This window comes from Artemia franciscana, unplaced genomic scaffold (assembly GCF_032884065.1).
Source record: "Artemia franciscana unplaced genomic scaffold, ASM3288406v1 Scaffold_1078, whole genome shotgun sequence".
In the NCBI taxonomy this organism is placed as follows: domain Eukaryota; kingdom Metazoa; phylum Arthropoda; class Branchiopoda; order Anostraca; family Artemiidae; genus Artemia; species Artemia franciscana.
In genome coordinates, this window is record NW_027062736.1 from 133,260 (window position 1) to 157,744 (window position 24,485).

Genomic DNA, 24,485 nt, shown 5'->3' on the forward strand with positions numbered 1-24,485 from the left:
ATAAGGAGAAGCATTAAAACTTAAAACGAACAGAAATTATTACGTATAGGATGGGCTCACCTCCTACTAATACTTCGCTCTTTACGCTAAAGCATTTTTAGTAATTTCAACTATTTATTCTACGGCTTTTGTGATTCAGGGGTCATTCTTAAGAAACTGGGACAAAATTTAAGCTTTAGTGTAAAGAGCGAGGTACTGACAAAGGGGTGGACCCCTTCATATACGTAATAAAAACAAGAGAATACATAAGTTCGTTACGTAAGCGAATTTGTAAGTTACGTATATCTTTTACTAATAAAAACATTCATAAAAAATTAAAAGTTCTAGTTGCCTTTTTAAGTAACCAAAAAATCGGAGGGCAACTAGGCCTCTTCCCCCGCTCTTTTTTCTCAAAATCTTTCGATCAAAACTATGAGAAAGCCAATCAGCCAAAAAAATAAATATGCAAATTTCGTTTTAATTATTCATCTGCGGAGAGCCAAAATCAAAACATGCTTTGATTCAAAAACGTTCAGAAATTAAATAAAAAAACAAGTTTTCTTAACGGAAAGTAAGGAGCAACATTAAAACTTAAAACGAACAGAAATTACTTCGTATGTGAAAGGGGCTGCTTCTTCATCAACGCCCCGCTCTTTACGCTAAAGTTTCTAACTGTTTTAAACAGTAGAGTTATGATAAATAGTCAAACTTTAGCATAAAGAGCGGGGTGTTGATGAAGAAGCAGCTCCTTCTGCTTTTGGCTTCTTTTTTACTTATTTTTCGCCCATATTTCTTTTTTTGGGTACTTTTCCATTATTTAGAACACACTCAAGAATTTTGATCTACAATATCTGACAAAAACCGGTTTAGCTATCTTTATTTGGTGACAATTAGCTTAGGCTCAGTAGGAAAACTGTATTGTATGTCTATTTTAATTATGTTTAATATATAAAGTTGGTATTTTGTTTAGGTCAGGCAAGATTAGGTAATTGATATAATGCGTTGTGGGCGGCCTGCTTCCCATAATTTTCTGTCTGTAGTTCCCATAATATTGTTAATAAAGTATTGTATTTTCATCATATTTTGGTATATTTCATTGGGATTAGCCGTACTTTTGGGTGTGATCTGAATAATGGACAATTACCCTTTTTTTTAATTTGGCACCCGTCCCTGCGACAAAAATTGCATAAAAGGAGGTCTTTTTTAAAGCATATATGGTTATTTAATCCAAACGACCTGATTTGATTTTCACTGTCCTTGGTACTTCCCTAAAAAATATTCCGAAACTTCAAGGGAGAAAACGCATTAATTCAGCTACTATCTGTTTTTAATTGAAAGAAAGCTATCTATATATATTTTAATTAAAAACGTTGCCAATATTAAGCATTAGACACCGGATTTTTCCATTTAACAATTATAATTGTCACGTTAAAGGAAATGACGGAAGCTATGACATGGCATAGTTCAAGATTCTTCTGTTTATATCTTTTCTCAAGAACTTTTCACAAAGGCAAACAATAACTAAATTGCACGTTTGACATCTGTCATCTTTTGAATTTAATAAAATATAAATGATCCCAGTTAAATGTACCGTGGAATATACTAAACAAAAAATCACGAGAAGAACCGTGGGGGCAGCAGACAAAAACAATACAAGAGATTTTCAAGTGAGTAACCTTTACACAATGGTTTCTGTACGTCTTCATTTATTGAACTATGGCTGGGGACTGGCACTTCCGCAGAGTAATGGTCTTGGGACGTTCTTCCCCCAATTTTTTTTTTAATTTCTAGTACAATGCTCAATATTTCTATTGCATTCTGTATACTTATCATTCAATATGCCCCATGTCACTCCCCGCAATAGATTCAATTGCAAGTGTCTGGTTGGGGGAAAGTTGGTATTTCAGCGTTACTCCTTTTTCAGAGTCAAAATTTATTACTAATACTTACATTTTCAATTTGAAAGAGAATCCACAGAAACGGTTCACTTTTCTTTGGTATATCTTTAGTTTTATGTTAGCCTACTATATGGATTTCTCTTCAGTTTTCACTGTCGTTTTCGCTTGGTTTGGGAAAATTGGCTCCAACTTCCCCCTCCACCCTTTGGGAATTTCATGAAATTACGCCACTGGCAAAAAGCATTGAAATTGCACAGGAAAAATCTTCAAAAATATCAGGCCCTACAACGTCCCCCTTCCCTACGTTTTTACCTTATAGCGTATTAGATTATTCTTTCAGGATCTAATTTCTATAATATTTTACTCAAACAGTTCGTGGTAACGAACTGTAGTTCGTTACGGAATTTTGATGCTAAAAGATACACCAAAAGAATTGGATTTTAATGCCTATTTTAAATATATAAGTTTCATAAAATTTAGTCATCAAAAGTAACGAGCCTGAGAAAATTTGCCTCAGGCTCGTGTATTGAAATTCGTGTCATTACTCCTTATATGAAAGGGGCTGTTCCCTTATCAACGCCCCACTCTTTACGCTAAAGTTTTTTACTGTTTAATAAAGTAGAATTGAGAGAAGAGTCAAACTTTATCGTAAAGAGTTGGGCGTTGGGAAGGGAACAGTCCCTTTCATACACGGAGCAATTTCTGTGCGTTTTAAGTTTTAATGTCGCTCCTTACTTTCAGTTAAAAAAAGTAGTTTTTTTTTCTATCTAAATCATTAACAGAATTCAAACAGGTGTGGCCAAATTATTTTTACTTTTCCCCGAATCGCACATTTGATAGCGTAACAACGACAGAAAAAAAAAGAAAGAAAAAAAGGTAAATGGGGAAAAGCATGAAACTCGTAAGATTTAGAGCAGAAGTTGTAGGGCCCTTAGCCTTCATCCATCTACCTATATAAAAGATATTGTGATTTCCAACTATTGCTTTTGACACCGATCTGCGTATTAAAATTTCTAATTTGGTTGCCTTTAAATGTTTAAAATAATAGGCTTTATTTGAATCTAGACAACACGTAGTCAGCTATTCCTTAGGTTTTCCAATGACAATGCCCCAAGAGCGAAGATGAAACTCAAACAAACAAAAATTATTGCTTCGCAGTTGTATGCAACGTATATCTACAGTATTGTTTCAAATAAACTGGCTCGTAATATTTTCCCAAATTTTTAGAATTTTGAAAAACTAGTGCTTTGCTGAAAACACAAGACCGACGCAACAAAACCCGATTAAGAAAATCCTTAAGCACCCTGCAGAAAATAAAAGAAGAATAAAGAATAAAAAGAGAATAAATAAAGAATAAATAAAAAATAAAAGAATAAAATAAAGAATAAAAAAAGAAGAATAAAAGAAGAATAAAAAAATAAAGCTCTCAATAGTCTTTCACCTGCCTTGAAAAAAGTAAATTTTAGAATACAATTCTAAAAATCTCAAGGAGATCTGTTGTTGTTAAAATTCTATGCCAGTTTTTCAAGTTCTACAGAAAAATACTACGGGTCGGTTTATTTGAATCAATATTGCAAATAAATGATGCTTAAAACTTTGAAGCAATAGTTTTTGATCTGTTGAGGTTTCATCTTCGCTCTTTACTCCTATCATAAAAAGAGGGATTGTAAACCTCTGGTTATTGTATCGTACCCTTTTGATAATTATTTGCTTTTCTATTCGGGAAATTGTACTTAAAATGTCGTTTTAGGTGGAAAATGGCACTTCTTATGATTGAGTTATGAGGAAATATTCTCCAAAGTGCACGTAGATATGACCAAGAGCTTTAAAATAAGCAATTATGAATCTCTCTACAATGTTGTAGTATCCTACTACTTCCGTTAGTCAGCCCACGATTTACGAAACTGGTTAAGAGAATGGGAGGGAGAGTATACGTGAGGGAAGATTTAAAACTAGGGTTAAGGGTTTCGACCATGAAGACTATAACGATGCCCATTTCATGCTTCCTAGCCTTTCAACTCTAGATACGGCACCGAAAAGTGCCATATCTGATGTCAGATGTCGCTTCATGGTGAGTCTTGTCAAGGCGATCTACAAAACGCACGCAGATATAGATGCCGGCTTTTAAATGAGAAGTTAAACAGCTCTCTGTGGTGTTCTGTTAGCCAGTAGACGGTTTATAAAAAATATTACGAGGGCTGAGAGGGGGGATATACAAGATAAGGGATTCTAAACCTCAGGTTTAAGGTTTTTAACCATGAAATTAAGATGGCACCATATTTATTCTTCAAGCCTTTCCACTCCAGAAGTGGCACCCAAAATGCCGTTTTCAGGCACCATGTGGCGCTTTGTGCTGATGTCATCATGTCAAATTTTAAAACACATGTAGATATAAAATTAGTTTTTATATCTACAACACAGGTAACTGGTAAAACAGGCACACCTGTTTTACCAATCCAAAAGATTTTCCTTGTTGTTCAATGTTGGGAGGTGTAGTTCACTATATGAGGTTCATGACAACGGCAATTCAATGATTCGCTTTTCATTTTAATTAGACACCATTTTTGATGGGTTTCAGGCTCTTTTTCGAAATGTTCTTAAGTTTTTTTCATTATAACATTTTATTATTACAGTTAATCAATATAATGGTTACCATTTAAAAGACAGTTTCAAATGGCAATTTTTTCTCATCATTTCTTTTATTAAAATTTGTTTTAAACTTTTGATACTATGGGCCGCGGTTCGCTCTTTACTCGCTCGCAGCTATTGCAGCTTTTATATCTACAACACAGGCACACAGGTAACACAGGTAACATATATATATATATATATATATATATATATATATATATATATATATATATATATATAAATATATATATATATAAATATATATATATATATATATATATATATATATATATATATATATATATATATATATATATATATATATATATATATATATATATATATATATATATATATATATATATATTCTCGGTCCTTATACTGCGACCGCCTCTACATTCTCGTGCTTAAAACATTTTATAGCCCACAGGTTTTATTTAGTCACGATTGGACTTTGCTGAGTTCAACTCTGCCCACTTCAACTAGTCAAATATTTCAGAAGTCTTAACATTCTTGCACGTTTTAAACTAGCAGTTTAATAAACACAGTGAACTATATCTGGCTTTCTATAGGAGAGTGTCATGTAACAAGACAAGACACGAAAGGAGGGCTAGTTTCCCTCCAATCACTTTTGGTTCTTAAAAATGGAAAAAGGAGAACTTTCAACTTCCAATTGAAAGGGTCCTCTCCAAAGTTTCTTCCACGCCTAGTGACTGAAAAAAAAAAATAAATTATATATAGGAGGCATATGGCTCTTTACCGTTGCCACCGCTAAAGTTTTGACTTTTATACAGTTCATACAGTTTCCAGATAAGTCTTCATAAACCTTCATTTACTTAGGAATTTCAAATAGTACTCATTTTGAATTTTTAATATTCAAAAGGACAAGTAGCTAAAAAATAACAAACAGCTGATGGGAAAAAAATTAAAAATTTATTATTATTATCATTGTTTAATATTATTTTATTTATTCATTTATTAAATATAATTATTTACTATTTATTATTATTATTAGTTTGCTTTATTTTATTTTATAAACTTTACTTTATAAACTTTGCATAAAGTGGATTAGTATAACAAAGGAAACTTACTATATTTAATTTATAAACCTTATTTATCATTCTTAAACTTGTTTAAGCTTAAAAAAAAATAGTTTTAAGGGAATAAAAGAATAGTTTTAAGACTGTAAAGTAAAATTTTTAATGGTGTAAATCTGAAGTGTCTTTAATTGTAGCTTTAATAGTGTTGCTAGTTTTAATAGGTGCTTTCTCTTTGCTTATGAATTTCACATCCCAGGAAATGAAGTTCTAAAGGATATGAAGCTTATCACTACTATCCAGAAACTGATAAAAAAAACAACAAAAACAATTTTATGCTGAAATAGTTATTCACTGTTAAAACTGAAGTTATTTTAACTGCTGTTATTTAGCTAGTTAAACATAATTAAAGTTTCGACAGATGGAAATTAAATGCACCGAAAAAAAATGAGAGTAAATCAAAGTATCAGTAAACTAAATATTCTAAAATAAATTATAATAAAATAGATATACTAAAATGAATTATGCTGTAATAAACACTTAAAAATATAGGAACTAAATTATTCTAAATAAAAACTAATAATAGCCTACTATGAATAAATAGTTATATACTATACAAATTTAATAGTATTATACTATAGTATTAATTAATACCATACAGTTTATTATACTATTATACTTTAAATTATAAATACTAATAATACTATAAATAAATAATAGTATAAATAAATAATATTAATAATACTAAATAAGTAATAAAATATACTAAACAAGTATAAAGTATCAGTAAACTAAACTAAAGTATCAGCAATGACAGTAATGATATTACTCTTTAAAGTGATTAAGTAAATAAATAAAACCCATTTTTTCAAATGAAATGAATTTTTTCCTCTCATTACGGGAACGGGAATTGGATGTTAGTTCTACAGTATTGTAACGAAGAGTAGAACTACAACGCAGAGAACAGGTTGAATAGGGGGAGAGACTCCCTCAAATTTATGAAACTTTATTATGTAAAGTAAATACTCACAAATGATCTCATATATACAAAGCATTTAGTTAAATTATAGCAGGCTGATGGTTGAGGAGGGGGAAGAAGCCTCCTAAAGTTTAGGCTAACTCTGAATATGATTTTTTTTAAGGAAGATAATTTTTTTCACAACTTTTTTTTCAAATGTAAGTGTAGAACGACATTAAACTTAAAACAAACAGATACTATCTATTTTGGAGTTCAATAAATATTACCAGTAGGTAACTGCAAGTGTTGGTGTACCCGTTGCCTTTGAAAATATTTGAAATGAATATTCTATTGTTTATTATTAACTAAATAGCAAATGCCAATTAAATAGTAGTATATACAGGGGCGTAACCAGGATTTTTGTTATGGGGGGTGCCTTTTTTGGGGATGTACACAAAATAAACTTTAAAAAATGCATCAAAATATTATTTTCATGCATTTTTGTTACGCTTTTATAAGCCGGACAAAATTTGAAGGGTTGGGGGGGGGTCAAGCCCCGAAAATCCCTGAATACGGCCTTGAGTACATACAAATTAATAGCAAATTAATAGCAAATACTAAATAAACAAAAAAAAAAACGGTACTTGTGTATTACACCGACCCCACTCAAGAAGTGAATTTAGGTCAATCATAATTAAAAAAACAAACAAAATCTGATGAAAATATAAAACATTAGTAACAAAATTATGGAAAATACAACAGAGAATTATGGGAAACAGGCCGCCCAGAATGCATTATATTAAATACCTAACCTAACAAGCTCCGTAGTTTACCTCACTCAGGCTAAGCTGACCATTTCCGAGTGGAAACAGTCCGAGTGGAAACAGTATAGGTCAACCTATAACTGGTTGACCTGTATATAACTGGTTAGGAAACCAGTTATATACAGATCAAGAACAACAGTGTGGTAGGTATAATACACAAGTACCTAAAATACTAACGACCATTGGTTCAATCAAATAATTACTGAACAAAATTAAATAGAATAAGGTTTTATTGCAAAATCAAGTGGGTCTTAGCAACTCAAAAATAGAAAAACGTAACATACCTTCAAATAATACAAACCAAAAACACAAATCACAATAACAACAGAACTCACTACGAAGTCATCATTTTTAAGCTACAACAGCGTAAAATTTTAATAGATACAGACACACCCATGATCACCATTTTTGGGAAAAAAAGAAATTTTGCATTTTTATTGATGAAACCCAGGGGCGTAGCTCAAGCAATTTTATTGGGGTGACAGATTGGGCTACATCCTGAGAGTCAAGGGGCATGGGCGATATACTATTTTTTCTCCGAATTATTGGGAGGGGGTAACTATCCCATTGCTCCCCCACCCCACCCCCAAAAAAACCCACTGATACTCAATTTTATGTTTTTATTTCCATTCAAATGTTTTAATTTTCATTCAGAATTCTAGTCGCACCCTTTTCGATCCCTCCGATCCCTCCTTCTCTCGAGATCCTCCGATCCCGATTTCCTCCGATCTCGAGACCCCTCCTTTTTCTTCTTAAATAACGCAAACTTTCTCATGTCAAAAACTTTCGATGGATAAATTTAAAATCAATGATTTTCAATACCAACAATCAATCAATACAAACAATTAATGCAAAAAGAGCTGTACACTAGCTGTCGTTGTTGTGCGTGGCTATGCCGCCACCCATGTCTTTTGTTCCGTCCCCCAAACATGTATATATGTTCGAGTCTGCGCCTGCTTGCCTTCGTGCAGCGATGTACGCAGGAAATCATATTGGAAGGCAATGATTTGGAGTAAGTGCCTTAATAGCGTTAGTTCAAAAAAATTGAGGGGGGGGGGCAAAGTTCATGTTTCAAGATCTAGAGAGGGGGCAAGCAAGTTTGTTGCTTTTCATTTTTTTTTTCTTTATAAATGAAAATACCAAAAAAGGTATTTTCGAATGAATAACCCGAACATGTATCTTTCCGGTTCTGCAACTTCTTGCCTTCATGCAGCCATGTACTCGGGAAATCATACTGGAAGGCACCCATTTGGAGAAACACAAAATATTGGCAAATTATGTGAAAAATGTAGGATATAATGGGAAATCGGAGTAATCTTGATGTTCGGTTCACCCTGATTTAATAACATAAAGAAAGATAAGATCAAAAATGGGGTTTGTAAAGGCCAAAAGAAAATACTGAAGAAACGCACAAAGTGAATATTTCTAGAGAACAACCATCTCTCATCTTCAGCGTGAACAAAATTATATAATCAAGCGAAATGCCAAAGAAAAAAATAAAAAACAAACGTGGAAAGTCACCAAACAAATTAGAAACAATGAAAAAAAAGCCAAAAAAAATTAAAAGATAAATAAAATTCAATAAAAGACCAAAATTATAAGAATTAAAATCAAATATCTAACAATTATGAATTGAGTCATTCGCCAATATCCGCGATTTGCACAAAATCCAAAAAATTCTCAACTGCCATTGGCAAATACTTTAATTAATTTAATTTTCATCTTTTAATTTTTTGGTTGGTTTCTTTTCATTGGTTTCTAATTGATTTTGTTAACTTTGCGTGTTCGTTTTTTATTTTTTATTCTTTATTTTCCTTGATTATATTATTTTGTTCGCCCTGAAGAAGAGAGGCAGTTGTTCTCTCGAAGTATTCGCATTGTGTATTTCTTCAGCATTTTGTTTGGAATTTGAAATCACCATTTTTGATCGTTTTCTTTCTTTATGTTATGGCAGGCCAATCTTGTTTAAGAAATTATCTTCCCTGAGTTGGTGTCTCAGTGGCATAAGTTCAAGAAAATTTAGGGGTAATTTATTTATCGAAATCTGGGGGGGGGGGTGTGTAAATTTGTCGTTTTTGTCATTTTTTCTATGAAAATACCAAAAAAGGCATTTTATCGATGAAAATTATCCAAGGTCTGTGTAATAACCTCTGTATCTTAGGTATGTATGACGGGACCTAGTGCGCGATCCTTTTATTAATTTAGTTGTTTTAGTTTAGTGGAAATTCCACTTTAAGTTTTTTTTCCTCTTTCGGTATTTACAAAGCATTATTTAAAAACCTTAAGTCATTACTCTTTGGGAATTTCAGTGTAAAACGGGATTCATCCGAATCGCGACTTAATTAATAAGATAAAAGTTAATTATATCTTTATGCAAAGGGAAGCTTCTCTCTAAAGTTAGCCCTTTTAATTATTTTGTCGGCACTAAAACAATTTCGATGTATAACCCATCCTTGGCACACCCAGAAATCCGGTCTGATGGATGGGGGAAGGAAACTCAAAAAGGCACGAATCTTATTTTGAGAGGAGAAACAGCATCGAAAAAACTTAAAGAATTATTCAAACTGTATAGTAAATACAAAACATACAAGGCCGTATCCAAGGGGGTGTGAGGGATTTTGAACCCCCTCAAAATGCTGATACCACTCGTAAAAACGTAACAAAAATGAATATAAGTAAATTTTTGATGCGTTTTAAAAAAATTCTTTGAAAAGCTCACAAAAAAAAAATCTTGGATACGGCCCTGAAAATACATGCTTTAACAAAACGTAAAACCTTAAGATTTCAGGGGAATGAGCCCTAATGCCATTTCCCCAGTGAATTTACTTAGACTCAAATAATCAGTTTGGTATAAAATAGCATGATCACGATTTGTTCTACCAAAAAAAAAATCTATGAAACAAAAACAATTTTTTTTTATTGCAGAATATACCGTTAAACATCTTTAGTTTTTGTTTTTATGTATAAAATACAGCGTAGTTTATTCTGATAGAAAATATGTTTACACATCATGTTTTATTAAGCCACAATCATCCATATAAGCTGCATATATTGTTATTCCTTACATTTTGTGGAACCTTTGACGCCTACGTGGAGTCGATTTATTTCGTTTCCGAGACTGTTTTTACATTGATGGGGAAAGGTAAAATAAAACCATATTCAGTATTCAAGTGAAATACGTTTTTGAAGCATCCAACATCCTATCCGAATAAAGGTGAAACTAGAAATTTTTTAGTTTTCTCCATGAACTAAGTTCATGGAGCAAACTAACCCGTCGCGTCTTTTCTTACCCGCCGCGTGTTGCTGCGATCTCAAAAGAAAGAAAATTCAAAGAAAATTCCCCCCCCTCCCTGGAAAATTTCTTCCGGGAAACTCTCTGTGGAAAATTCTCCTCTGCAGAAAACTCCCCCTCACGAGAAGTTCCCCTCCTAGAAAGTTATCCACAGAAAGTTCTCCCCTGTGGAAAATTTCCCCTCGAATTAATAACTATCGTATTTTTAGACTTAAAAGTATTTGAAAATTTCCCCCAAAAATTCTTCCCGTGGGCAGTTTTCGCCCAAGAAATACGTTCTTGTGGGGAATTCCATCCGGAGGAAAACTCCTCTATGGAACATTTTCCTCGCGTAAAGTCCCCCTTGCCCTGGAAAATTTTTCCCCAGAAAATACTAGCTTCTCGAATGGAAAATTCCTCCCTGACAATTCCCCTCCCCCTAACTCTCCGTAAAAAGTTTCTGCTTACGCAGAATTATACTCGTATTTAAATATTTTTTTAAATATATGAAATATTAGGTTAAAATTACTAACTTACCCATTGGGCATTGTTGGATAATTTACATCCATAAAATGTGAATAATGTAAACGAAAGTAACTGTCAAGTATCTGTGCTCAAGGGTTTCTTATATCCGTCAGCCCAAAAAGTACTAAGAGTGTCCTGAGAGTAGTGGGGAGGGGGAGCAAAAATGTGTATACCTATACATACAAAAAGAGTGTGCTCAACAACTTCCTAAAGTTTCTTGGCGATCGGATGAACAGTCTTGTAATACATAGAGGACACACGCAAATCCAGAGGGGGGGGGGTTCTGGGGGGCTTTAAACTCCCTCGAAATGTTTGTCCGACTCGTAAAAACGTAACAAAAATGAATGTAAAGAATCTTTTATTTGTTTTGAATTTTTTTTTGTTAACCCCCTTCAAAAAAAACCCTTTTGTAGGCCTACTCCCCCCCCCCCAAAAAAAAAATCAAGAATACGTCCCTGGACACACGCAAACACACAGACATACATTTGACTTTATTTACATAGACTATCCGAGGCTAATCACCAGTTATTAACCCATCATTAAACGGTATCAGACCCCTTACGCTGATGTTATAATGTTATTATGGAAAAATGTATGGATGATTATCAAGGCTTTTACTTCGGCAAATCCTCGAAAAGAAAGTCAGAGCAAGGAACTCTGACATCTCAGAAAGTGAATTGCCAGTTGAAGGAATGATTGAAGTCAAATTGTATTCAGGGTTGTCAGTAGACAGAGCTTGGAGTTTTCCTAGGGCTATCCGGGGGTTTCCGGAACCTTGTGAAAATATTAATTCATATTAGGGACACATAGTTAAAATATTCATTATTTGAGTAGAATAGGTCCAGTTTTTGACGTTTCTGAAGCTCTGACATTCCATGTGAATATATTTGACACCTGTCATCAAGGCCGTAACAGGAGGGGGGCTAGGGAGTGTAAACTCCTCCCTCGAGTTGTTTGTCTGACTCGTAAAAACATAACAAAAATAAATACAAAACAAATCTTTGATGTGTTTTTTTGAAGTTTTTTGTAAACCCCCTAGTCGAAAAAAAAAATCCTTTGTTACCCCCCACCCACCCCAGAAAAATTCCTGGATACAGCCCTGCCTGTCATTATTTAGTTTGCTTTTCTAATTCTCATCTGTTTACTAGCCAAAACTAAATTGGTGTTAGACATACATTTGACTTTATTTACATAGACTATCCGAGGCTAATCACCAGTTATTAACCCATCATTAAACGGTATCAGACCCCTTACGCTGATGTTATAATGTTATTATGGAAAAATGTATGGATGATTATCAAGGCTTTTACTTCGGCAAATCCTCGAAAAGAAAGTCAGAGCAAGGAACTCTGACATCTCAGAAAGTGAATTGCCAGTTGAAGGAATGATTGAAGTCAAATTGTATTCAGGGTTGTCAGTAGACAGAGCTTGGAGTTTTCCTAGGGCTATCTGGGGGTTTCCGGAACCTTGTGAAAATATTAATTCATATTAGGGACACATAGTTAAAATATTCATTATTTGAGTAGAATAGGTCCAGTTTTTGACGTTTCTGAAGCTCTGACATTCCATGTGAATATATTTGACACCTGTCATCAAGGCCGTAACAGGAGGGGGGCTAGGGAGTGTAAACTCCTCCCTCGTGTTGTTTGTCTGACTCGTAAAAACATAACAAAAATAAATACAAAACAAATCTTTGATGTGTTTTTTTGAAGTTTTTTGTAAACCCCCTAGTCGAAAGAAAATCCTTTTGTTACCCCCCACCCACCCCAGAAAAATTCCTGGATACAGCCCTGCCTGTCATTATTTAGTTTGCTTTTCTAATTCTCATCTGTTTACTAGCCAAAACTAAATTGGTGCCAAGCCTTATAAAACACCCCTTATGGGGTGTTTAGTTTGCTTTTTTAATTCTCATCTGTTTACTAGCCAAAACTAAATTGCCGCCAAGCCTTATAAAACACCCTTTATGCCTGTGACACAGGATTGCTTATAGAAATCTGTTTGGATAATTGTTTTGAATTTTTTCTAGGTAAATGCTCCGAAAGAAAGTCTAGAGCGGAAGAACTCTGACTTCTCAGAAAGTGATCGTGACTACCGTCGAGAAATGGTAACTAAAAAGCCAACCGACTTTCAGAAATGTGGTAACAAGTGGGACTCATTGACACTGAACAGACTAGAAGCGAAAAATAAAAAGAACCGTGATAAGCAGAACACAAAGAATGATGAACGATCTGAAACCCTGAGACGTAGACGTATGCACTCCAGCACCGACGTTGTTGACAATGGTAGATCTGACAATCATCCACAACAGTTGAGTGAACCTGTAAAACCGCGTGAACCTTTGAAAGGAAATAGAAAGACGGTTAGATACTTTGGGGATACAGACTTAGAGTCAGAGAAAAATGCTGTTCCCTACAAATCAGTGCTGAAACAGGAACCCAGTGTTAGAAGAACGGCAAGCAGTATCTCAACTTCCAAGATAGGGAAGATGGATTACTTGAAACCACCGGAGTTAGGCCAACATTCATTGTCAAGCTCATTAAATAATTCAGAAAGTGAGGGTGGAGAAGGTGGTAAGTTAATATTTCTTAATAACTCCCGAAAAAAGATTGGGGGAAGTGAGTAAATGTTCTGGGCACAAAGGTCTTAAATAAAAACAAAACACGCCACTGTGAAGAAACGTTCATTGTTGTTTCAAATATTATAAAATTTTATCATTAGTATTTTAATAAGCAGAATCTTATTAAATATTCATTTATTTTTTTGTCATATATTTATAATATTTATAAATATCTTAATATTTTGTAAGCAGCATATTATAACTAGCATTTAATATACAGTATTTTAATAACATTTTAATGTTTCGGCATGTTAATATGTTTTAATTCAAAGTTGCCGAGAACCAATTAGGGCTAGTGAGTCAATGTTTTGTGCCAAAAGTTTAGAAGAGCTAAAAGAAGAAAAAGAAAAATGTGTTTAAAGTTCTTTTTTTATATATTTCATAAGAGCTATTTATTCTAATTAAACCCTTTGTGATTCAGTGATCATTTTTAAAGAACTGGAACAAAATTTAAGCGTAAAGAGCGAGGTATTGACGAAAGGGGCGAATCCACTTGTATACGTAAGAATTTCTGTTCGTTTTAAGTTTTAATGTTGCTCCTTACTTTCATTTGAAAAAACATTGTTTTTTTTTTTTTAAATTTTAAGCGTCGATTCTAGTCTCTGCACGTATCCGGAGGAGTTTTGCTACCGTAGATCTCAAAACGAAGTCTCAGCTACAGTTTTATTTTGGTACAGTAATTCGTGGTACAGTAAGGTTTCCCGTAGATAAAATTTATTTGGCCCATAACTAGAGACTATCAGGATTAATAAAAAAAAAACTGGTTTAAACTGTAGTGCGCAACAATACATTACATCCTTGCAGATACTTCAGCGTTTTGAAATTTTATGCACGGAATATTGCTAATACCATCTTTTAAGAAAATTAAATTAAAAAAAAAAGTTTTTTAACTGAAAGTAAGGAGCGACATTAAAACTTAAAACGAATAGAAATGACTCCGTATATGAAAGGGGCTGTTCCCTCCTCAACGCCCCGCTCCCGCTCTTTACGCTAAAGTTTGACTCTTTCTCTTAACTCTGCTTTTTAAAACAGTAAAAACTAGAAACTTCTACAAGTTTTAAAACTTGAAACTTCTACAATAGGGTTCTCTGATACGCTGAATCTGATGGTGTGATTTTTGTTAAGATTGTATGGCTTTTAGGGGGTCTTTCCCCCTATTTTCTAAAATTTGGCAAATTTTCTCAGACTCGTAACTTTTGATGGGCAAGACTAATCTTGATGAAACTTATATATTTAAAATCAGCATTGAAACACGATTCTTTTGATGTAAATATTGGTATCAAAATTCAATTTTTTAGAGTTTCGGTTACTATTGAGCCGGGTCGCTCCCGGCTCCCGGCTTGAAATGGAAACTTATTCAAGGTTCGTTTATGAGCTCGAGTCCTATCAAATCACATCTTCCCTATTTCTGTGCCTTGGAAATCGGGAAGAAAAGGTGATCCGAACTTGAGAGTAATTAATATGATTTTAATGTGGGTCATAGGTAAATGCTGGGTAGTTACATTGACCCTGTGACAACTTAAAAGTACGTAGTTTCTACTTTTGTGCATTTTAATATTTAACAAAATATATTTATGAAAAAGACATCAATGTCAAGTTTATCAATTTTGTATGAAGTATATTGGGCCATTTTGACTACCGTATTTATACCCTTCAATCCTTGGCTGAAGGTTAAAAAACATATTAAAAAGACACTTTAACTTCCATACAACTCTTCTAGAAGAATGTAACAAGGCAATTAGCAAACAAGTTCTTGATTCCTTATACAATAAGCCATTATAAAAAAGCATTAAGATACTACCGAAAATGGTATAAAGATTGATAAGTAGATTCATACCAATTCGGCTTTGTGTCCTTGGAACTCCTTCTATGGTTGCAGATATGAAGAGCGACGATATTAATGAATCGAAAAATATTTTAGACAAACTAGTAGATGCACAACTTAATTATAGGTATCCGATGGCTTATGCAAAAAGTTGCTTCATGGGTATCAAGGGTACGAAAATTACACAATTCGACATAAAGTAAATAAGAAAAAACTGAGTATTTACTCAGGGGGAGGAAGCATTCTTACCCAACTGTCTCCCTGCTCGAAATCTAAAAATTGTTTCTGGTACTTGTCTGTTATAGTGACCACATTAATGCTCTTTCTGTTGTAAAACTGGTTTCTCTGTGTGTGCTTTGAGATAACTGGCTTTGCATGAGCGAGATAAACTACTATACAAGTATATTTTAATTAAATATTTAATATATAAACTTGGCTAGGTTAGGTATTTAATATAATGCGTTCTGGGTGGCCTGCTTTCCATAATTTTCTTTTCTAGTTTCCATAATTTTGTAACTAAAGTATTATATTTTCATCATATTTCGCTATATTTCCTTATGATTAGCCTAACTTCACTTCTTGAGTGTGGTTGATATAATACATAAGTACCTTGTCTCTTATCATATGGTTTGTCTTTATCTTATATCAACTCATATATTTTCCTTCTGCCACCCTTCAATAGAATGCTGGTCCTCTGAATTAAGTTTCAGCGTATATCAACCAGTTCGTAGAAACGAACTGTAAGTAAGGAGCTCAACCATTAAGTTTCTTTGGTATGGGGCCAGAAAATGCTAAAAATCACAAATAAGCCTTAATTTTGCGCCTTTTTCCAGAGAATAATCCCTTTTTGACACATTTTGACATATTTTGGTTTTTGAAGCATACAGGACCTACAAACCTTCACTAAATGTTATCCATTATTTATATATTTTGAAGCAGCCGAATTCGAAATAATTATCTATCTATTTCTGAACTTCAGTGCAAAATGAGTTCAAATCTTTGAAGAAGATTTATAAAGATCAATCTTAAATATTTTTTAGCTTTAATAACAAAAGATTTAATAATGCTTTAAAAATTTTAACATAATAGTGATTTAAATTGTAATAATAATAAATAATGGTGATAATAAATAAAAATGAATGAAATAATTTTAAAATAATAATAAAACTTTATTAATTCCTAAATAATAAGAATATTTATTATTTAATAAATCAATTTGGTTTATCATTATGTTTTTTTATAAATCAATGTTTATTGTTATTTAAATAAATCGCTTTTAGATAAGAATAAGAGATCTTTGATGATAAAAGCTCAATTAATAAAGTTCCATCAAAATTGGTAAAGCTTAAATCTTCGAGATTTATCAAAATTGACAATAGCTGAAGCTATTCGTGCTTTCAACAATCATTCAACAGGGAGGGGTACTGGGACCTACCCTCTGAAATTCCAAGCTTTCTCCAATTTTCTGCATTTCTTTCTTTTAATTTTTTTTGTGAAATTTAGCAATTTATCGTGAATAGCATCTTGGCTATGTAAGAATCAAAATTACACATGGCCATTAGATAATCCACAGAAGTATAGGTATTCTATTTGATGGTTTATACACAACATAGCTTCTTTCGTACTAGAGATACAAAGATTTCAGCATTCGACATGCCTTGACTGACTAAAAACAACTAAGTTCACAGCAGGGGGAAGGATTTTTCTTACCCAACCCTCTAACTCCCTAAAACCTCAAGATTGCCACTTATTCCACAGTTTTCTATATCTAAAAAATTCATATTTTTTCATATGCCTCTTCTCTTTCTCTTTACTCATATGCATTCTCGTTCCTAGGAATGCTCCTTCAAACAAAATAAATTTGAATTTACTTGCCGATACAACTGTTAACAAAATCCCTATGAGATGGGCCAGAGGAGCTTTGGCTTCATTTGGGAGAAGGACGTTTTCCCAAGGAGATTTTCCTCCGTAGGTTTTAAAAATACTTTTTTTTAGGTATTTTCATTGAAAGACACTTTTATGGTAGCCTGTTTGTTATTGAAAAGTTGAAAAAACATCAAAATTGTCTCTCCTCTATAGATTTAAAAATCCATGGGGGGGGGGAATGCCAGCCCATTTATAGCTGACTTGTTTTTAAGTCAACTAGAATATAAATATATGATGGATAAGAATAATCCAAATAATTTAAAACATGTTTTGTCAAATAATAAAAGATACTTAGATGATATTTTGGTCTTAAATTGTAAGGATTTCATTGATATTTCTAAAAATATATATCCATCAGAGCTTACTCTTGAACCTAGTCATGGCGCTGGTCATGAAGATCATTTCTTAGATTTAAATATTAATATTTGTGATAATAATAAATTAAGTTTTAAAATGTATAATAAAACGGATGATTTCGATTTTGAAGTGATTAGTTTCCCATTCCCTGAAAGTAATATACACTCAAATATCACATATTCGGCGTTTTTCTCACAGTTACTTCGTCATGCAAGGATTTGTAGTAATTATATTGATTTTAAAAATAGATGTAAAATCTTAAGCCAAAAATTGATATCAAGAGGTTTTTCTGCAGATAAATTAACTTGGCAATTTAAAAAAATTTAGTTTTCATTATAACGAACTTTTAAATAAATATCAAAAGAATTATCTGGAAATACTTAAAGAAATTTTCAACTAATTTCGGAGGTCGAGAAATGATGATGCAGCGCCATTTATTTTGAATTGTGTTTCTAATAGAGCGGATTTAAAAAAAAAAATAGCCACATGGTAAAGATGAATTCTATAATTGTTTAGTTCATTTAGGTTTTTTGCAATGTGTTAATATTTGTGATTTGGTAAAATTTATCATATTTAGTTTACCTATTGTTGCAAAAAACAGGGATATATTAACAGGATAAGCTTATTTTGGTGTTACTTGGTTATTTTACATTTGCTGTTTTTTTTTTCATAGGCATGTATTTTGGGGGTGATACCTGACACGGGGATGCCATGGATATTCTGTGGTAGCCACAACACTTGACTGGGTAGAGAATTTAATGTGGCGAAACCCTATAGGCAAGTGTATTCTCCTGATGAGCCCTTGTGTTGGGTTGTTGCCTCTGAATTATTTGTCTTTGTTGTTTCTATTGTTTGGTAAATGACGACATGACTGCCTGTCCATGGATTATTCTTTATGTTTGATTGTGCATGGCTATGCTGTTTGACCTATGTGATTGTATGGATGAGTAGGGTTAAGGCCTAATTCAAGTGCTGGTCTATATTAATCACTAATTTAGGAAAACAGTCTTCCTTTTCTCCTTCTGTCTCTTTTTTTATGTGTTTGTGCTGTTGCATTGGTGATTTCTCTTTTCATAGTATATATATATATATATATATATATATATATATATATATATATATATATATATATATATATATATATATATATTTTATATATATGTATCCTCCTATTTAGTCTACCGAAGAGGTTAGGCACTTGAATTCAAGAATATCGTTCATGGGTGACTATTCTAATAAAATTGGAGGGTCTTGAGCTGATATACCGCACACCATGACTTTTGTCTTCGAGGAGCTTATCTTCTGGCTGACCAGAGAGGATTCTTCAGCTACCTTCGATAGCGTGGATTGGGTTTCTGAACGAGATTCAGCTAATAAGTAAATATCGTCAGCGTAGTCCAGATCGGTGATCAAAAGTTGGGACTTACTTCAACGCCTGTAAAGGTCACCATTGCTCTGGTCTTAATACAGTAGATTACGAAATTAAATAAGACGGGAGAAAATATACATTCCTTTCGAACACCAAACTCAATTTGGAACATCGAGGAGAGGTCCCCACCGATCTGAGTTTGGGATCGCGTATGCTTCTAGTATGCTTGGATAAATCTGACTGTCTTGCCTAGTACTCCATCCTCTGTTGTGGTCTTTCAGATTCTATCCCTTAGAACAGAATCAAAAGCTGTAATAAAATCTATGAATAGAGAAACTTTTGGTTTCTGGTGTTTTGCCCTCTATTCAAGGGTTTGTCTTAAGACGAATAGTTGGTCGATTGTTCCCATGCTTGGGTGGACTCTCGCTGGATTGAGCCTTGTGTTCACGTTGCGCTGGATACGAAAACGATTATGTAGCACTGTGCTGCCAATATTTTTGCAGCAGTTCAGATGGGAGAGCCCGCGATAATTGCTGCATTTTATCTTTAGTCTTTTTGAAGACCGGAAGGATGATAGTCTCCCAAATCATGTAAAGCCATCTTTTCTTCTCATATATGACATGTTTGCGTGTGCAGCCTGCTGACAAGTGCTGTCCCTCCATGCTTGTAAAGTTCAGCCGGAATAGTATCATGACCAGGGGCTTTATTTCTTTTTAGGCAATTGGTTGCTTGTCAGGCTTCATTTAATGTTCGGGGAGCCACGTTCATGTTCTTTCAAATACTGCTGGGTGAGTTGGGATTCTTCAGGTCATTAGGGCTGTGACTTGGATTGTGGCAACGCTGTTTATGATCTATTTCTGTGGAGAGTAGGTTCTGGTCAAATAGTTTTCAAATAGGCAAATAGTCAAATCAAATAGTCAAAGGGCTCCTTCTAGCGATTTATTATTTGGGAATGATTTGAGAGTAACTTGCCGTTTTCATCTTCGACGAACGTATTAATAGGCTTATGTGATTTACCCCTGACTGTTTTTAGGAGCTGATACATCTCCCCGGTGCCAGATCTGAAGGTAGCAGCTTCCATATCCTCAACAATTCTTAGCCGTCTGGTGGCAGTTTCTTCTCAGGAGCTTGAACAACTCTGATTTTCTCTCTGATATTTGTTGACTGTGCTCAGTCAGCTGAACTGTGCGTGTTGACATCCATTTTTTGGATAGTCTTTTGCGGTATACTATAGTAGCTATTGCAGTCTCGTGGATTGTGTTGCGCATGGTCAGCCACTCTTCATCCAAACTTTGGGTTTGCTCGTCGGTCTCTTGCGCTTTGAGAGCCTCAAAATGATTATACATCCCTAAACGGAATGCCTTTCGTATATTAGGACCATCGAAGCGATTGGTGTCAAATCTTTGTAGAGGTTTCCTCGTGGGGCGTGCTGCTAGTCGCAACTTTACATCTAAATTGATTAGAAGATGATCAGATCAATTTTTTGAGCCAGTATCTGCTCCAATGTAAGATCACTATTCGTAGCCATTGATATCTGACGGTGGGTCATGAGGATGTAATCTATCTGGCTTTCCGCTCTACCATCTCGTGAATGTCATATGGCGCTATGGCAGGGCTTGTGTTTGAATAAGGTACTGGTAATGACCAAATCATTTGTCATGGTAAAGTGAAGAAGTCTTGATCCTCTGCTACTTCTAGCTTCAAGACTGAAATGGCCAATGACACCCTCAGCATTGTATACTTTTCCCCCGATTCTGGCGTTAAAGTCACCTTCAAGAAAAATGAGGTCTTGTTTCTGGACCTTCTTAAGTATACAAGTTAGAAGTTGGTAAAAAAAAAGATCTGCTTCGCTCTCCAGGGCATCTCTGGTTAGAGTATAAACTACACGAACTGATATGTTAAATAGGTGGTCTATGAATCTCGCTCTTGCTACTCTATGTGAGATAGCTTCTCACTCCAGAAGTGACCTCGATGCGAGGGGGTTTAATATCATGTCTACTCCACCATACGCAGATCAATTAAGGGATCCGGAGTTGAAAAAGGAGAAAAAAGACTCGTCTTCAGGAGTTCTAATCTCCGAGCCTTGCACATGCCGTTGATTCGAGTTTCTGAACCGCATTTGATGTCCACGTTGTACCGCAATAATCCCCAGTGATAAACGACTGGGTCGCCAGGTATTTCATCGAACAGACATTCCAGCACCCTCCACTGAGGAGTTGTATATTCCGAAAGAGTATCTCAGCTTGCCAATTTTCCGAAGAAGGCGCTCATGAAACCTTCAACACATCGCTTGCCGGGGATAATATTGCATGGGCTTGCCAATTTTTTGAAGAAGGCGCCGCTGAAACATTCAACGCATCTCTTGCCGGGAATTCTGTAGTATGGGTTGAACTCTTTATATTGTTGTATTTGGATGTTTCGTGGAAATCCATTTAACCATGCTGGTCTCCACTTCCTGGTGGCACCATCTGCGGTTTGGCCTAGCAAGAATAGCAATTCCGACTGTTTCCGCCTAATTACCACGATGAGGATACCACAGCAGGATTTCTCCTATGTTTAACTAGAGACGGAAGACTAGATTAACCTGATGGGGGGGCCATACCTCCCAAACCATCAGGACCATCCAGTCTTTTTAAACCCAACCTTGTTCAGAGGAACTTTAGCCAGAACACACACACACATAATATATATATATATATATATATATATATATATATATATATATATATATATATATATATATATATATATATATATATATATATATATATTTCACTGTCACAGCTTAGATTTCACTGTCCTTAGTACCTTAACTCATTTATATCAAAGTGTGAAGATATTGACCGAAATGACTCCGCAGATATAACTCTATAATCTTTTGTGGTTATGTTTCAAAACAAATATGAGGTAGATTGTGGGGAAAATATAGTCATTAAAGCAAGTATTTATACCTTTTAAAGCCTACTTAAAAAGCCTACTGCCCATTGATCCTTTATTAACGCAATAAATAGTGGTAAACAACATGATAATCCAAAAACTGTTTTGTGACATTTCCCGTCAAACTGAGATTTACGATCCTCCTCCTTGAGCTGAGGAAGTTTAGCAAACTTAGAAAAGATTTTTCCCTTAATCTTGTTTGTTTTTCACTAAGTTTATGCTGTTCTCGATACTTATCCATTAAACAGAACACACTCAAGAATTTCCATATTTAAGATCTGAGAAAACCAGTTTAGCTTCTGTATTCGGAGACAGTTAACTCAGGCTCAGTGGAAAAACTACGTTGTAGGTATATTTTAATTAAATATTTAATAGATATAGTAGGTATTTTGGTCAGGTTAGGTATTTAATATAATATGTTCTGGGCGGATAGCTTTCCATAATTCTCTGTTGTAGTTTCCATAATTTTGTTACTAAAGTATTATAGTTTCATTGCATTTTGGTAGATTTAATTAGGATTAATCTAGCTTCACTTCTTGGTTGTGTTCTCGATAATGGGCAAGTACCCTGTTCCTAAAATGTGTTTTACCGTCTTTTCTCACTTGTAAAAATGTTCGAAATTGGTGCTTTTGATTTGGAAATCATATTTGTATCAAACAGTTTGTGGTAACGAATTGTAAGTAAAAAGCGACCCGGCTCAATAGTTACGGAAACTCTAAAAATGGGATTTTCATACCAATAGATAAATCAAAGAATCGGATTTTTATGCTGATTTCAAATATATAAGTTCAATTAAGCGTAGTCTTACCCATCAAAGGTTACAAGCCTGAAAAAGTTTGCCTTATTTCCAAATAAATAGGGAAACACCCGTAAAAGTCATAGAACTTAATGAAATCACACCATCAGATTCAGCGCATTAGAGAACCCTACTTTAGAGTTCTCTAGCTTCTATCTGCAAATGTGGAATTATGCATTTTTTGCAAGGAGAAAGATTACGAATTTTTGTTGTTGTTTTTTTTCACAGGGGTGATCGTATCAACCCTATGGTCCTAGAATATTGTGAGAGGTCTCATTCAAACCGAAATTAAAAGTCCTAGTAGCATTTTAAGTGACCAGGAATATTAGAGGGAACTAGACCCCCCACCTCTTTTTGCCCAAAATCATCCGATTAAAATTTTGAGATAGTCATTTTGTTCATCATAGTTGAAAAGCCCAATAACTATATCTTTATAAATAACATGCCCCCCCCCTCCATAGAGGGGAAAGTTATAAAAATTACCCATTGCTTACTTATAGTGTTGGTTATTGGGAAGCATGCATACATATTAGGGTGGGAAGACGAATTTTCTGCTGGGGTGTCTTACACGGGGGAAATTTTCATGGGGAGGGAAGTTTCTGGGGGGTGAACTTGTCAAAGGAAATTACACACTGTGGTAATTTTCCAGAATTCCTATACAAAATTCTTTTTATATTTCTTGCTTTCTCTTTTCCGTCTCCATCTTACGCATGGAGTTGTTAAGGATAATTGCTCGGTTTGTCTACAGGATATATCCGTCGGGAGGACATTTCTCCGTGGAGGTGGGGCCAGATTTCCTGGGATTATTTAAAACGATCAGAAATCAAATAAAAAAAACAAGTTTTTTCAACTGAAAGTGAGAAGCCACATTAATACTTAAGACGAACAGAAATTATCAAACAGTAAGGAGCGACCCGGCTCAATAGTACCCGAAACTCCAAAAAATGGAATTTTTATACCTATAGTTACATCAAAAGAACTGCATTTGAATGCTGATTTGAAATATATAAGTTTCATCAAGTTTAGTCTTACCCATCAAAATTTACGAGCCTGAGAAAATTTGTCTTATTTTAGAAAACAGGTGGAAACACCCACTAAAATTCATAGAATCTTAAACGAAAATCACACCATCAGATTCAGCGTATCAGAGAACCCTACTGTAGAAGTTGTAGAAGTGTTTGTTTGTTTGTTTTTTTCTTTTTTGTTTATTTTTTTCTCAGGGGTGATCGTAACGACCCAGTCGTCCTAGAATGTCGCGAGAGGGCTCATTCTAACGGAAATTAAAAGTTCTAGCGCCATTTTTAAGTGACCAAAAAATCGGAGGGCACCTTGGCCCCCTCCCACGCTCATTTTTCTCGAAGTCACCGGATCAAAATTTTAAGATAGCCATTCTGTTCACCGTGGTTGAAAACTTGATAACTATTTCTTTAGGGACGACCTAATCCCCCACAGTCCTCGGGGGAGGGGCTGCAAGTTACAAACTTTGACCATTGTTTACATATAATAATGGTTATTATGAAGTAAGCAGACATTTT

The 24,485-nt window shown here is 34.3% G+C and overlaps 1 protein-coding gene across 1 annotated transcript in view; it reads left to right on the forward strand.

The window, feature by feature from the left end:
• The window catches only part of LOC136042314 (uncharacterized), a gene marked incomplete at its 3' end in the record, with an annotated part of 64,542 nt that extends 50,849 nt beyond the window's left edge, over window positions 1-13,693 (forward strand). Inside the window, exon 4 of the mRNA XM_065727263.1 lies at window positions 13,150-13,693. Within this exon, the coding sequence (XP_065583335.1) occupies window positions 13,150-13,693 (544 nt within the window). The remainder of the gene's footprint in view (window positions 1-13,149) is intronic.
• Between the last annotated feature and the right edge of the window lie 10,792 nt (window positions 13,694-24,485).